Source organism: Lytechinus pictus, chromosome 9 (genome assembly GCF_037042905.1).
Source record: "Lytechinus pictus isolate F3 Inbred chromosome 9, Lp3.0, whole genome shotgun sequence".
NCBI lineage: Eukaryota > Metazoa > Echinodermata > Echinoidea > Temnopleuroida > Toxopneustidae > Lytechinus > Lytechinus pictus.
Genome location: NC_087253.1, coordinates 5171907 through 5185883, shown reverse-complemented (window position 1 = coordinate 5185883; position 13977 = coordinate 5171907). Strand labels below are relative to the sequence as shown.

The following is a 13977-nucleotide window of genomic DNA, read 5'->3' as shown; positions in this document are numbered from 1 at the left end:
CTCATGTGTACGCTACAAGATATAAATTTATCTAGTGGGTACGCTACAAGATATAAATTTATCCCATGTGTACACTACAAGATATAAATTTATCTCATGTGTACGCTACAAGATATAAATTTATCTAGTGGGTACGCTACAAGATATAAATTTATCTAGTGGGAATGATACAAGATATAAATTTATCCCATGTGTACCGCTACAAGATATAAATTTATATCATGGGTACACTACAAGATATAAATTTATCTAGTGGGAATGATACAAGATATAAATTTATCTCATTGGTACACTACAAGATATAAATTTATCTAGTGGGAATGATACAAGATATGAATTTATCTAGGGGGAATGATACAAGATATAAATTTATCTAGGGGGAATGATACAAGATATAAATTTATCTAGGGGGAATGATACAAGATATGAATTTATCTCATGGGTACACTACAAGATATAAATTTATCTAGTGGGAATGATACAAGATATAAATTTATCTAGTGGGAATGATACAAGATATAAATTTATCCCATGTGTACACTACAAGATATAAATTTATCTCATGTGTACGCTACAAGATATAAATTTATCTAGTGGGTACGCTACAAGATATAAATTTATCTAGTTGGAATGATACAAGATATAAATTTATCTTATGGGAATGATACAAGATATAAATTTATCTCATGGGTACACTACAAGATATAAATTTATCCTATGTGTACGCTAAAAGATATAAATTTATCTCATGGGTACTCTACAAGATATAAATTTATCTCATGTGTACGCTACAAGATATAAATTTATCTCATGTGTACGCTACAAGATATAAATTTATCTCATGGGTACACTACAAGATATAAATTTATCTAGTGGGAATGATACAAGATATAAATTTATCTAGTGGGAATGATACAAGATATAAATTTATCTAGTTGGAATGATACAAGATATAAATTTATCTAGTGGGAATGATACAAGATATAAATTTATCTAGTGGGAATGATACAAGATATAAATTTATCTCATGGGTACACTACAAGATAAAAATTTATCTCATGGGTACACTACAAGGTATAAATTTATCTAGTTGGAATGATACAAGATATAAATTTATCTTATGGGAATGATACAAGATATAAATTTATCTCATGGGTACACTACAAGATATAAATTTATCCTATGTGTACGCTAAAAGATATAAATTTATCTCATGGGTACTCTACAAGATATAAATTTATCTCATGTGTACGCTACAAGATATAAATTTATCTCATGTGTACGCTACAAGATATAAATTTATCTCATGGGTACACTACAAGATATAAATTTATCTAGTGGGAATGATACAAGATATAAATTTATCTAGTGGGAATGATACAAGATATAAATTTATCTAGTTGGAATGATACAAGATATAAATTTATCTAGTGGGAATGATACAAGATATAAATTTATCTAGTGGGAATGATACAAGATATAAATTTATCTAGTGGGAATGACACAAGATATAAATTTATCTCATGGGGACACTACAAGATATAAATTTATCCCATGTGTACACTACAAGATATAAATTTATCTAGTGGGTACGCTACAAGATATAAATTTATCTAGTGGGAATGATACAAGATATAAATTTATCCCATGTGTACCGCTACAAGATATAAATTTATATCATGGGTACACGACAAGATATAAATTTATCTAGTGGGAATGATACAAGATATAAATTTATCTAGTGGGAATGATACAAGATATAAATTTATCTCATGGGTACACTACAAGATATAAATTTATCTCATGGGTACACTACAAGGTATAAATTTATCTAGTTGGAATGATACAAGATATAAATTTATCTTGTGGGAATGATACAAGATATAAATGTATCTCATGGGTACACTACAAGATATAAATTTATCTAGTGGGAATGATACAAGATATAAATTTATCTAGTGGGAATGATACAAGATATAAATTTATCTAGTTGGAATGATACAAGATATAAATTTATCTAGTGGGAATGATACAAGATATAAATTTATCTCGTGGGTATGATACAAGATATAAATTTATCTAGTGGGAATGATACAAGATATAAATTTATCCCATGTGTACACTACAAGATATAAATTTATCCCATGTGTACGCTACAAGATATAAATTTATCTAGTGGGTACGCTACAAGATATAAATTTATCTAGTGGGAATGATACAAGATATAAATTTATCCCATGTGTACCGCTACAAGATATAAATTTATATCATGGGTACACGACAAGATATAAATTTATCTAGTGGGAATGATACAAGATATAAATTTATCTAGTGGGAATGATACAAGATATGAATTTATCTCATGGGTACACTACAAGATATAAATTTATCTCATGGGTACACTACAAGGTATAAATTTATCTAGTTGGAATGATACAAGATATAAATCTACTTGTGGGAATGATACAAGATATAAATTTATCTCATGGGTACACTACAAGAAATAAATTTATCCCATGTGTTCGCTACAAGATATAAATTTATCACATGGGTACGCTACAAGATATAAATTTATCTCAATGGTATGCTACAAGATATAAACCTATCTCATACTTTGGTAATAAAAGGATAAATACATGCAAACATATACACATAACAAGTTTTTTCTAATGCATGAAAATACATGTAACTGGAATGGTCTGAATTCATGTCATTGTCCCATAAAAAGCATTCCTGAGCATCTAAACTGGTTGTTAAGATGTGTCTTCATAAGACTAGTGCCTGAAAATGAAATTGACCGCTATTAAAAGTATGGACAGAAGCTTCTCAAAAACCTTGGATTCTACACCTAATTTGAGGCTAATTATGTTTTTCATGGTTTAAAGAATCAATGGTCAAATGTCTGTAAAATCATGCTAACTTTCAAAACAATGAGCATGCATGACAAGCGAAAACTCGCCCCTGACTACCTGGTAGTTATAATTATTCAATAAATTCATAGTCATCTGAACTAGAACTTGAAGGAAGGGATTCTTCTCGACTTGAGTCTCCAAGGAACCAACAGAGCCTCCTCGACACTCTCTCCATTGATTTTGCTTCCTCCTCAAAAGTACCTGGAAAGCAATAAAGAAAGTGCACTTTTATTAATTATGATAATAGGATTCACATTTTTCTTTTGAATATATGAATCTTAAAATAAGCATTATTTCTATATTTTCCAATTAGTAGTATTCTCAACAAAATAACTGGAAATGCGATATCAAAATCAAATTACAATATATTTGGTTGTATCCCAATCTCTAATCAATATTCCATTATTTATCATGCACACCATAACTTTCCTAATTGTAAACAGCATAATATCGACTGGTCAATAAAAGCAAAGAAATTGCACCTATATAATGCAAGCTGAAAAACATATTTACAAATTTAACCCAAAATTGTGTTTTTTAGTCTGACATGGAGATATAAAACCGTCCCTAATGTTTTAGACTAATAATCTGGTGTAACTATTTGTGAATTTGTTTTCCAAAGAAAATGTCTTGAAAAATACAATGCGATAACAGCTTTCTTTTACAAATCTAAAACAAACAAGTTTCAGCCCCCCCCCCTTACCGAATATATTAATTTTCTACAAGAATAAATAAATATGTATATACTGTATATATATATATACATATTTATATATATATATACATATATATATATAGTGAAAGAAATGGATGAAGGGAACAATGGTAGGCGTAGCTTAACCCTAATTCTCCGGGGGGGGGGGGGCATTATGCCCCCCCTCGACAATTTTCGCGATATATCTGCTGCGCGAAATTTTTTGACCTCGCCGATCACCGACTTTTTACTTTCAAGTCTCACGCAAATTTTGAGACCAAATTTGTGACGCCCAGGTACGCGGTTACGACATTACGCAACATTATGTAAGTGCATGTCAGACCCCAAATTGCTCATAAACGTGATTTCATGTACAAATCCAATGCAAATTGTGTATTTAGCCAAAATTCATAAATGTATCATTATTTCTACTTTTACTGATTAAACTTAATTAATTTTGCCTTGTTCTTGATTAGAATTAAGTCTGCAACGATTTCCATCGAAAAAACAATAAAAAACAAAAAATTAAAAAAAAAACAAAGAAATACATAAGAAATTCATAAAACAATAAAATATGTAAGAAATTTATTTCCAAACCGAAGTTTTTTTGAATTGCGATTGTTAAGAATGCTACAAAGAATATTTTTACCAAAAATTAGCATTCTAGGAGCTTTATTTAGTGAATTAGAGCAAAAAGTATGATTTATGCATAAATTAGCATAATTAATTCATATAAAATAAAATCTCATTATTTTGGAAAATTTTACCATACAGCCTTTACATCACCCGCTACCAGAGTGCAAATTTTTGCATCGCTCGCGCGATCGGCGGCCGAGATCCTAGGGGGGGGGGGCGGAATGACAAGAATCAAAATACCCTGGGAGATTTAGGGTTAAATCAAGGTTCCCCAGAGCTATCTACCCTTTGAAAAAATTGGTGATGCCGAAAAATGTCTCTGCTGGGAATCAGCTTTGAACGCCAGTGCCTTAACCACTAGACCACAGAGACGGATTAGTGGCTAGGGCGACCCCGATCCGATTGACCATCAGATAGACAGATTTTCGACACCATACCAATCATAATTTCCTTTGTCGAAATCTGTCTATCTGACGGTCAATCTGATCAGGGTCGCCCTAGCCACTAACCCGTCTCTGTGGTCTAGTGGTTAAGGCACCGGTGTTCAAAGCTGGGGGCCCGGGTAAGATTCCGGGCAGAGACAATTTTCGGCATTACAAATTTTTCAAAAGGGTAGATAGCTCTGGGGAACCTTGATTTAAGCTACGCCTACCATTGTTCTCTTCATCCATTTCTTTCACACAATATTTAAATAAAAGAGTTGCCAAAGCTGTAGTACATGTGTTACTTCACACATATATATATATATATATATATATATATCTCATATCAGACCTCTATGACAACTTGGTCTATTGCATGACTGAAATCCACCAAAATTTTGTTTTAGAGTGGTAACTCACCTGTATTTTGGACGAAACATACAACTTCATCCTGTGGTTTGGTGTAGGTCTCCAGGAGTATTCGGTAACATGAACTCTCCTGTATAACCTTTGGGAGACCAGGCACATCCTGTTGTCCTCCCCCTACAATCAAATGCCGAGCTGTATGGGAAGAAATAGTACCTGTATAATTTGTACAATTATGCAGACAATGCTGTTAAGACCAAAAAAGCAGGTCTTGAATTGCAACACATATAAGAAACTTGTAAGAAAAAAAATTGGGAATATTCACAGACATGGCCTTAGCTTTGGCCTTGCCAAAATGCAAACTTAACACATTGGCTTTTAAATCAAACAGTGCAGTGTTTCACATGGGATACTCTTATTTCAAATAATATGTATTGTGAATTCTTTGAACAGAAAAATTGTGCAAGTAGGCATTTCTCATTATTCCATAGTTATCATAATCATAAATAGAGAATTTCAAATACACCATAACTAACAAGGGACATAGTATTCTTCACTACTGCAACAGAATGTTTTGATTTCATAAAAATACATGTATGTAAAATGAGTATGCATTAACTTATTTCTAAAAATATATCAGACTTATTTACCATTTGAATCGTTTACAACAACTGATTCTGAAATTATCCTAAAACCACTTCTTCTCATATGTGAGATCCACTCAGCAGCGGTTGTAATATTGTTGGTCAATGCTGCAAGTTGACGTGTTGCTCCTCTCACCTTTACGTGTTGTTTGAATCTCTTTGTTGATTTCTATGATAGGAAAAAGCAAAAAAAAAAGAGAAAAATTAAAATAATACAATATTTCATGATTTAGGAGTGGAGAGGGGTAATGGAATGTGGTTGGCTGCAAAAGTATTAATTTCTTTGTGCATCTTGGAATCAAAACTGAATAGACACCATAACTGTCATCAAAATTATCAAGTTGTTATAAATCATTTAATTCCTTAAAAAGTGTTCAATACTGAATACCTATCCAATGTTTAGGGTGTTTTTTTTTTTGGGAGGGGGTGTGACCAGGACAATGATTCTTGTATAGTACTGCGAGCCAGGAAGCACTTTACACTTGTTCTGAATTTGTGTGTTTATTGGACAAGATCATTAAAACAATTGCTCACTGCTTCGATTACAGTCAGAACGACAGGACTCGTCTGTAGCTCTTCTAAACTTGTACAATCTCCTGCCATAGTCTCCTCCGCCTCTCGGATGTAATCCACAAACTCCTGTGGAACTGACTTCCTCATGTCCTTTCCTGAAAAAAAACATTGATACTGACTCAGTGCAAGAAATGAGTATGTGACATAAAATTAATCTAAGTTCTACTTTCTTTCAAGTCAGAGCAAGTAATGCTAACATCTGCTTATAATGACCTCATTTGTGTCGCAGACCCTCCCACCCAAAGCCAACTCAATGACTGTGGCCTTAGCATAAGAATAATGTAACGTGACATTGCAATCACATCAAGCATCAATGGAATACCACATAGTGCCAGACATTTATCTGTTTAAGTACATTAAGGATCAACAATGTTACTTTATTTAAAGAGATACTGAGGGCTGAAGATATTTACATATCAATTAGAGTAAAATTCACAGAGCAAAATGCTGAAAATTCGATCGAAAACAAACTTACTGAATATTAAAGGTTTGCAATCTTCTGGTAAAACAGTTCTAGAGTCGACATGTCTTCATGAATATTCAATAAGTAGGCTGATGTCACATCCCCACTTGACTTTCCCTTTTTCATGCTATTACATGAAATCACAATTGTTTCATTTTCTATAAATGCGTAAATGATGTGTTCCATTATGATGAAAAAAGTTGCAGCAAGATATAACTTATGCACTTAATCAGTTGTTGTTTTAGTTCTTGGTAGAAATATTTTGAATAAACCTAATTTCATATAATGAAATACAAAAGAAAAAGTGGGGATATCATCAGCACTAAGACCTAATGTATATTAATGAAGACATGCCTAGAACGGTTTCATGAGAATAATGCAAATCTTTTAAATTCAATAACTTTATTTGTTATCCGATTTTGAAACAATTTTCAGCATTTTGTTCTGTGAATTTTACTCTATTGATTAATGAGTATATCCAGCCCGGAGAATCCCTACATGTACTCATTTTCATTCATTTTACCTTCCGATTATACTTTTGCCACTGATCCTGAGCTTTAACAATTTTTCAACTATTTATAGAATACATGCAAGTACCATTGCATTTAACCTACCAAGAAACTGCTCTAGTGCTGAGTCTTGAGTATGCACTGGATAGTGCTCCACACACTCTTCCCAGGTTTTTGATTTAGTAAGTGTCTTCATCGTTTGTCGGAGTAGTGCCATACGCTTTATCTTAAGGGCCTCCCCCTTTATTTCTTTCGGCTGCAGCTCTCCAGCCACCAGTCTCGACAAGAGGTTGAAACGCTCACTTTCCTTCATTCCTTGCAGCTGTAAGAACATCTAACAGACAAAAACACATACAAAGAAAAGAAATAATTTATACTGTTACAACTGTTACAGTGTTATCAATTGTGAATTCACGAGAGATTATTGAATCAACAAGAAAATCCTTAGATTACCCCCAAGGTTGACCAAGGTAAAAAAGTTTACTAATTACAACATAAAAGATTGTACTTTCAGAAATTTTAGTCTCTAGTGACAAAGTGAAATCATCTAATTGCCTCATGAACTTACAGATATCTTCATTGGTTTCCCCGTGTTCTCCAAATGAATCGCAAACAGCCTTGTTAACTTGGAGTAACAGCGTCTGCTGTAAAGAGCGAGCTGAAATAATGGTTCCAGCGGCTTCCTTCCCTGTAGCCAAAATGAAACATAAAACTATATTAATGTCACAATTTACTGCATTAAATATCCTCTAAAAAAAAAGAATATGTACTTGTTTGGTAAGGGCTGGAATTTTGTTTTAGTGAGTTATGATATTTTATTCTTTGGTTATTATTTTCAAAAACTATACCAATAATAAGAATAAGACAATCTGTTCACATATTCAAATTATCATAGTTTTAATTTGCTTGTAAACAAAGAATGTAACTTAGGTCTACTAATCATACTTAAAGACCCGAATTCACAAAGGTGGTTTTGAAAACCCACGGTTGAGTCCATGGTTTATGCAGATTTCCTGTATAAATTACGCTTATTCTACCACGTATATTTTAAAAAAAATGTCCAATGCTTATGCGCACTTTTCCAGAGTACGCCAAATTGATGCCTGTTGCCATGGTTATCCATGCTATATTTTATGCATAGGTCTACTGTTTCGAATAATGAGTCCACTCTTCAAACAGTGGACTCATGAATAAAATAGCATATGTAAACATGGTAACAGGTATCAACTTGAAGTGTGCATCACCATTGGATTTTGTTATACAAGTGCCCGATACACGCTAAATTAAGCGTAATTTATACAGGAAATCTACATAAACCATGGACTCTACCGTGGCTTTCAAAACCACCTTTGTATATTCGGGCCTCACATTTGTCACATGAACTACATGATATTAAGAAAAAAAAATATGCGACATTTAATACATGATAACCTTTTATAGACTGAGAGGTTTTTATTTTAATTACTTTTACATTGCATTTTTTTCAATTAATTTCTCTACATGATAAAAAAGAACTCACATCAACAGATGGTGATGACATGCAACCAAGAGCAGCAGCAGCCTGCTTCCTCCAATCATCTTTGACAGTAGACGGTGGTTCATCCAAATCTTCATCTAAGTCGTGCAATGTGAATAAAAGCCTACGACACATCTTCACCTTTCCTTCAAGGTCTGGAACTTCATCTCTTAACAGACTTTGGTGTTGCTGAAAAGTAGCACCCACTTCCAGAGCCTCAACCTCACTAAGTCCAGCATGAACGTTGACCATGCATCTCTTGTAGTGAGCAAACCTAGTGCAATATTCATTGAGAAAAAAAAAATACATACATGTAAGAAATTAAGAAAACAATAGAATACATAAGAAAATAGATGTGATGTTGAATTTTAAAACAATAAATTTGATCAGATGCCTATCTAGAGTATGTGAAACAAAAATTAGCATTTTAGGGGCATTATTTTATTAATTAGAGCAAAATTATGATTTTATGCATAAATTAGCATAATTAATGAGCAATGAGATTTTTTGCAGAATTTGATATTATAGTTTTGTAGATAATGCCATGGGTAACCTGCGTGCCAATTTTCGTCGCAGTCGACGGCCAAGATCATAAGGGGGGGCTGAATGCCCCCCCGTCTTCTTAGGCGTCGAAATAGCCCATTCTATTTAGGTTAACCCTTCTTCTTTGCGCAATATTTCCGCATAAAAATAGTGCTGCAAAATTTTATGACTCTTTCTTTTGAAGTCTTGTTCAACTTTTGAGACCAAATTCGCAACATATGGGTATAGCATTGCAACGTCACATGACTTTTTACGAGACATGCCGAAAATGGCTCATTTTGAAGTGAAATTGAGTGTTAAATATGCAAATAATATTTTTCATGAATAAATTTGCATAAAACAATTATTTTCAGAATTTTTAAAATACTATCTTGTAGTTTATGTGGTAAGGTATGTGCGTGCCAAAGTCCGGCGTGATCACGCAAGTGGCAAATGAAGGGGGGGGGGGGCATCATGGCCCCCTAGTTCTCAATACATTTCAAATAGACCAGTCTTTTTAGGTTTAAGATGCCAAGAGCATCTTTGGACAGATATTGTATAAAAAGATGAATGGCAAAACAATAGATTTTGATCAGTAGATGCAAAAGTGATTTTAATGTTAGATATTTTAATTTTAATGCACATGTGGTTTCTAATTTACAAAATCATATATTTACTTAGTAAATAGTCTAGTATGCATGTGTTTCTCATTTCTCTGATTATATCAAGTATTTGTATACATTACATGTACAGGAGTTCACTTTTTATCATTTTCTTGGCCTTACACACATAATGAGATATGCTTAAATTGTTATACCATTAAAATAATCAGGGAACATACTAAACGAAATTGAAACTGTATTTTGAAATGACACTTTCTGTCTTCCTTCTAGACAACAACTTAAATGACACTTGGATGCTGCTGGACATTCTCATGGGCAAGGACTCACAAGCTTCAATACAACAACGACCTGAAAATGGAGAGGAGAATGATATGGCTTTCTCAAATGATGAGCAGGCACCCATTGTTCCTGTAAGTTTATTTCCTCCAAACTTGTGGCTACATTTTTGTTTAATTTAGAAAATACTTTATAATGCTGTAACTATTCTTTTATTTGTCTAAAAGAACACATTAAATAAAATCCAAATCAATATCTATTTCTAACGTATTTCATTGTTCATTCATTTTTAGAATTTCTTAAAAAGTTATAAAAGGGTGAATTACTGTTTTTTTTAAAACATTAATATGCACATGTTGAATGGCTGGCTCTAAAAATAGAGACAAAGCGCACATCCCCTAGCTGCTCTCCTAGATGGATCCATTAACTGAATTGTATTTACCGTAAACCACGTTGACCTTAATGTATTTATTTATCAATATTTTTTTTTTATGGGGGTGGGAGGCAGGGTTCTGAAATTGTTCTTGTATGCAAAATATGTAAAAGGTTAAATCATAACACGAAAAAAATATTTTCTTAAAAAGCATCAACAAAAATATGTCAATGATATTAAAACTGTTCAAAGTAAACCCCCTGTCCAAAGTCACCACAGTTTAGGGTAGACACAATAATTATGATACTTACTGGACTTGTACTTTGGAAGATACAAAATATTATGTGGGAAGGGAAATGATCAGATTTAGGGATCATGAACTCAAAATTCAAGGTGCATGTATTCAAGCTTGTTTAGAAAGGAAATATAAATCATTGTAATTATGTTCATGTTTTCAAATGCATAATTGTTATACTCTCTCAAAAGAAAAAAATATTGCTTAATGTGGTTGATACATGTACGTGTACTGTCAGATTTCAAACTTGTTTATGAGAGGCTATTCTCATTTATAAAGGTTTATTTTATAAAGAGCAGTTTTATTACAAACATTTGAAATATTTTGCCAATTCAAAATATTATTAAATATCATATTTTAAAAAATTATTTGGACATGAAGTAATGATTTTCCTTTTCTGTGTTGTGTCTTTACCAGGTTAACATCGGTCCTAAGCAACGGCCTGAGAGGGTTCCTCCTCAATTGAGAATTGAATGTATGATTGGGGTCTATCTAAGGGAATACAGGCATGAATGGCCACAAGTCGGGAAAGTCACCGCAATTGAGCAGGAAAGCATCACATTACACTGGTTTTCAGGGACAGCAACATCGACATGGACCCCATTGTATCGCAGAGGTAGAAAAGGACAAGAACCATACATTCAGACCATTCCATCGGCAAGTACTATCACACATCCATTTCATCTCACTGGAACAGACAAGCTTCCCCAGGAAGTGCAGCGCCAACTTCGAGAAAAACATGAAGAACTATACTCGTAGTACTGGAGGATATGATATGCTACATTATGTTTCTTGGGTCGTCCGTCTGAACATCTCTACATGTCTACATCTATATCTAACAATTCCATTTTCATTCTCGCGATAACTTTGGAACTGCTTTACGGTTCAGTTTGAAATTTCTTTTTATGTATTCTTTAGGGGGAGACAATGAACTGATTAGATATTAAGAGTCTCTGGGTCATAGGTTGAAGGTCATAGATCTCATTTATACCAGAAAATCTTGTCCTCACAATATCTTATAGGGCTAAACCAACTTTATGCAAGCCAGGTGAAATAAAATAAGATTGTGTTGCCTATAGCATGTACATGTAATGTTTTGATGGATAAATAAAGAAACAGATACATGTATATATAGGCTTTGAAATGAATTATGTCATTATCAAGATATATTTTAATGAATGTTCCCACTCATATTGTCCTATGAAGTGTCCCTATAGAGACACTTAATGTAACTCTGCATTCTATAAGGGAAAAAGCATCTAGCATTCCCTGTTACTAACATACACATTTTTCATACATTAAAACACCCATAGCTGTTGAGATGAATTTATACCTTGTAACTGGTTGTATCTTATGGTGAAGATAATTATAGACCAGTAGTCAGTTCTTTTTAACATATTTACAACAGACATTTATTAGGTTCTCTGCAACAACAAATCATTACTCCGTCATCTTAGTAGCAGCCATAGCGTTTTCTCTATGAGTGGTCATGTGTAATATCATAGTTTAGTCTACTGTTGCAGACCTTTATCAGTTATCACCACACCTCCCTTTCTTTGAAGAGGTTTATGTACACATATATAATACTTTTTAAACTACAGAGTGACAGGGTAGATTACCTGTACACTTACAACGGTATTACTCTGCCCCTTTCAAATATTTCAACATATAAAAACATGACAGTTCATGTATTTCATTTTTGTCTCGCCCACCAGAGGTGAAGGCGAGACTTAGGGATCCAAATGTTGTCTGTCGTTCGTCCATCGTCTGTCCGTCACAAACCTGTAATGACACATAACTCCACAACCGTTGGTCGCTTTTCAATCAAACTTGGTTGGTAGATGGACTTGGGGGACCTGCATGTTATGCTGCAGTCGGAGGTCACATGGTTAGGTCAAAGGTCATTTTGAGGTCAACATTAAAGTTTACGTGCAAGGCTCTTATGACAAGTGTTCTTCCATCCCAGTCATTTCACAATGAAGTTTCGATATAATTCTCTTGCGTGCCCTCGCAAATCATGATATTTCTGGTTATTTTCAGCGGGCGAGACACAAAATTGCTTTTGCCTTATTGCTGTTCATGATGTGACAATGCGTTGAACCAGTAGAGACATCTGTTGTTTTGAGTTTTGTGATAACGATAAATTAAATCCTGTATTGCTGATTAACTTTAACATGAAAATTCATATCTTGCACATGCAATCATGCAGTTATCATGGGGTTGTATTAGAGTTCAAACCATTTACAGTGTTTAAAGTTATCTTTGAACTCATATGCCTATTTACAAAAACAAACACAAAAGTTTTTCTGTTTAGTTCGCTTTCCTCTACAAGTTTGAACGATCTGGCGGTTTAACGACCCGTCCACTTCTGGTTGTTCGGGATGGTTACGTAGATGCGCGAATTTCGGTTACTGGTTCTGCTTCTGTGTTGTCATCTAGCTCGAAGTCATCCTGTGTTGGTAGTGGAGTAGACTCGGCTTGGTGTCTAGGATCTGGCCTGAAGTGATGACTGTTTCTGTGACGTATCTCGCCTGTAGCTATCTCAACTTGGTAAGATCTGTTACGATTACTGACAGACTTTATGATACCACGTTGTGACAAGGTATTAGTTTCCATGTCTTGGAGAATCACATGATCTCCAGGTCTTAGCTTTGGCAAGTCTCGAGCATGTTTATCGAATCGCTCTTTTTGCTTCACCTTTTGCTCATCCTTTCTTCCCCTCACAGATTTAGTATCAATCTGTTAGTTATTGAGCAATGTATCAAGCATGGGAAGGTTCGACCTAGACGATTTTACAGTTCTGCTGGAGATTTTCCACATGCTATTGGTGAACTTCGATAGACTTGTAAAGCTCTGTGGATACCTTGTCCAGCGTGCTGTGACTTCAGTATGAGATTTTTGACAATCTTCACAGTATTTTCTGCGAGGCCATTTAATTGAAGATATTGTGGTTTGATGTGGTGTGGTGAAAATCCCATTCTTTTGCAAAGCTTATGAATTCTTGGCTTGCAAATTGAGGACCATTATCTGACATCAGTTCACATGGTGTACCGTGACGAGCAAAGATTACTTTCATGTGATTAATCAAGGCCTTGCTTGTAATTGAAGTCATAGTACATACTTCAGTGAATTGTGAGTAGTAGTTGACGACGA

The 13977-nt window shown here is 33.9% G+C and overlaps 1 protein-coding gene across 1 annotated transcript; it reads right to left on the bottom strand.

The window, feature by feature from the left end:
* Positions 1–1919: 1919 nt before the first annotated feature.
* On the bottom strand, positions 1920–9005 carry LOC129259064 (uncharacterized). Its single transcript, XM_064104293.1, has 7 exons — positions 8739–9005; positions 7788–7907; positions 7325–7553; positions 6209–6342; positions 5681–5843; positions 5085–5225; positions 1920–3113 (listed from the first exon to the last, which is right to left on the bottom strand). The coding sequence occupies exons 1-7, from the start codon at positions 8985–8987 to the stop codon at positions 2983–2985; spliced, it is 1167 nt and encodes a 388-aa protein (XP_063960363.1). The 5' UTR covers positions 8988–9005; the 3' UTR covers positions 1920–2982.
* Positions 9006–13977: the final 4972 nt, after the last annotated feature.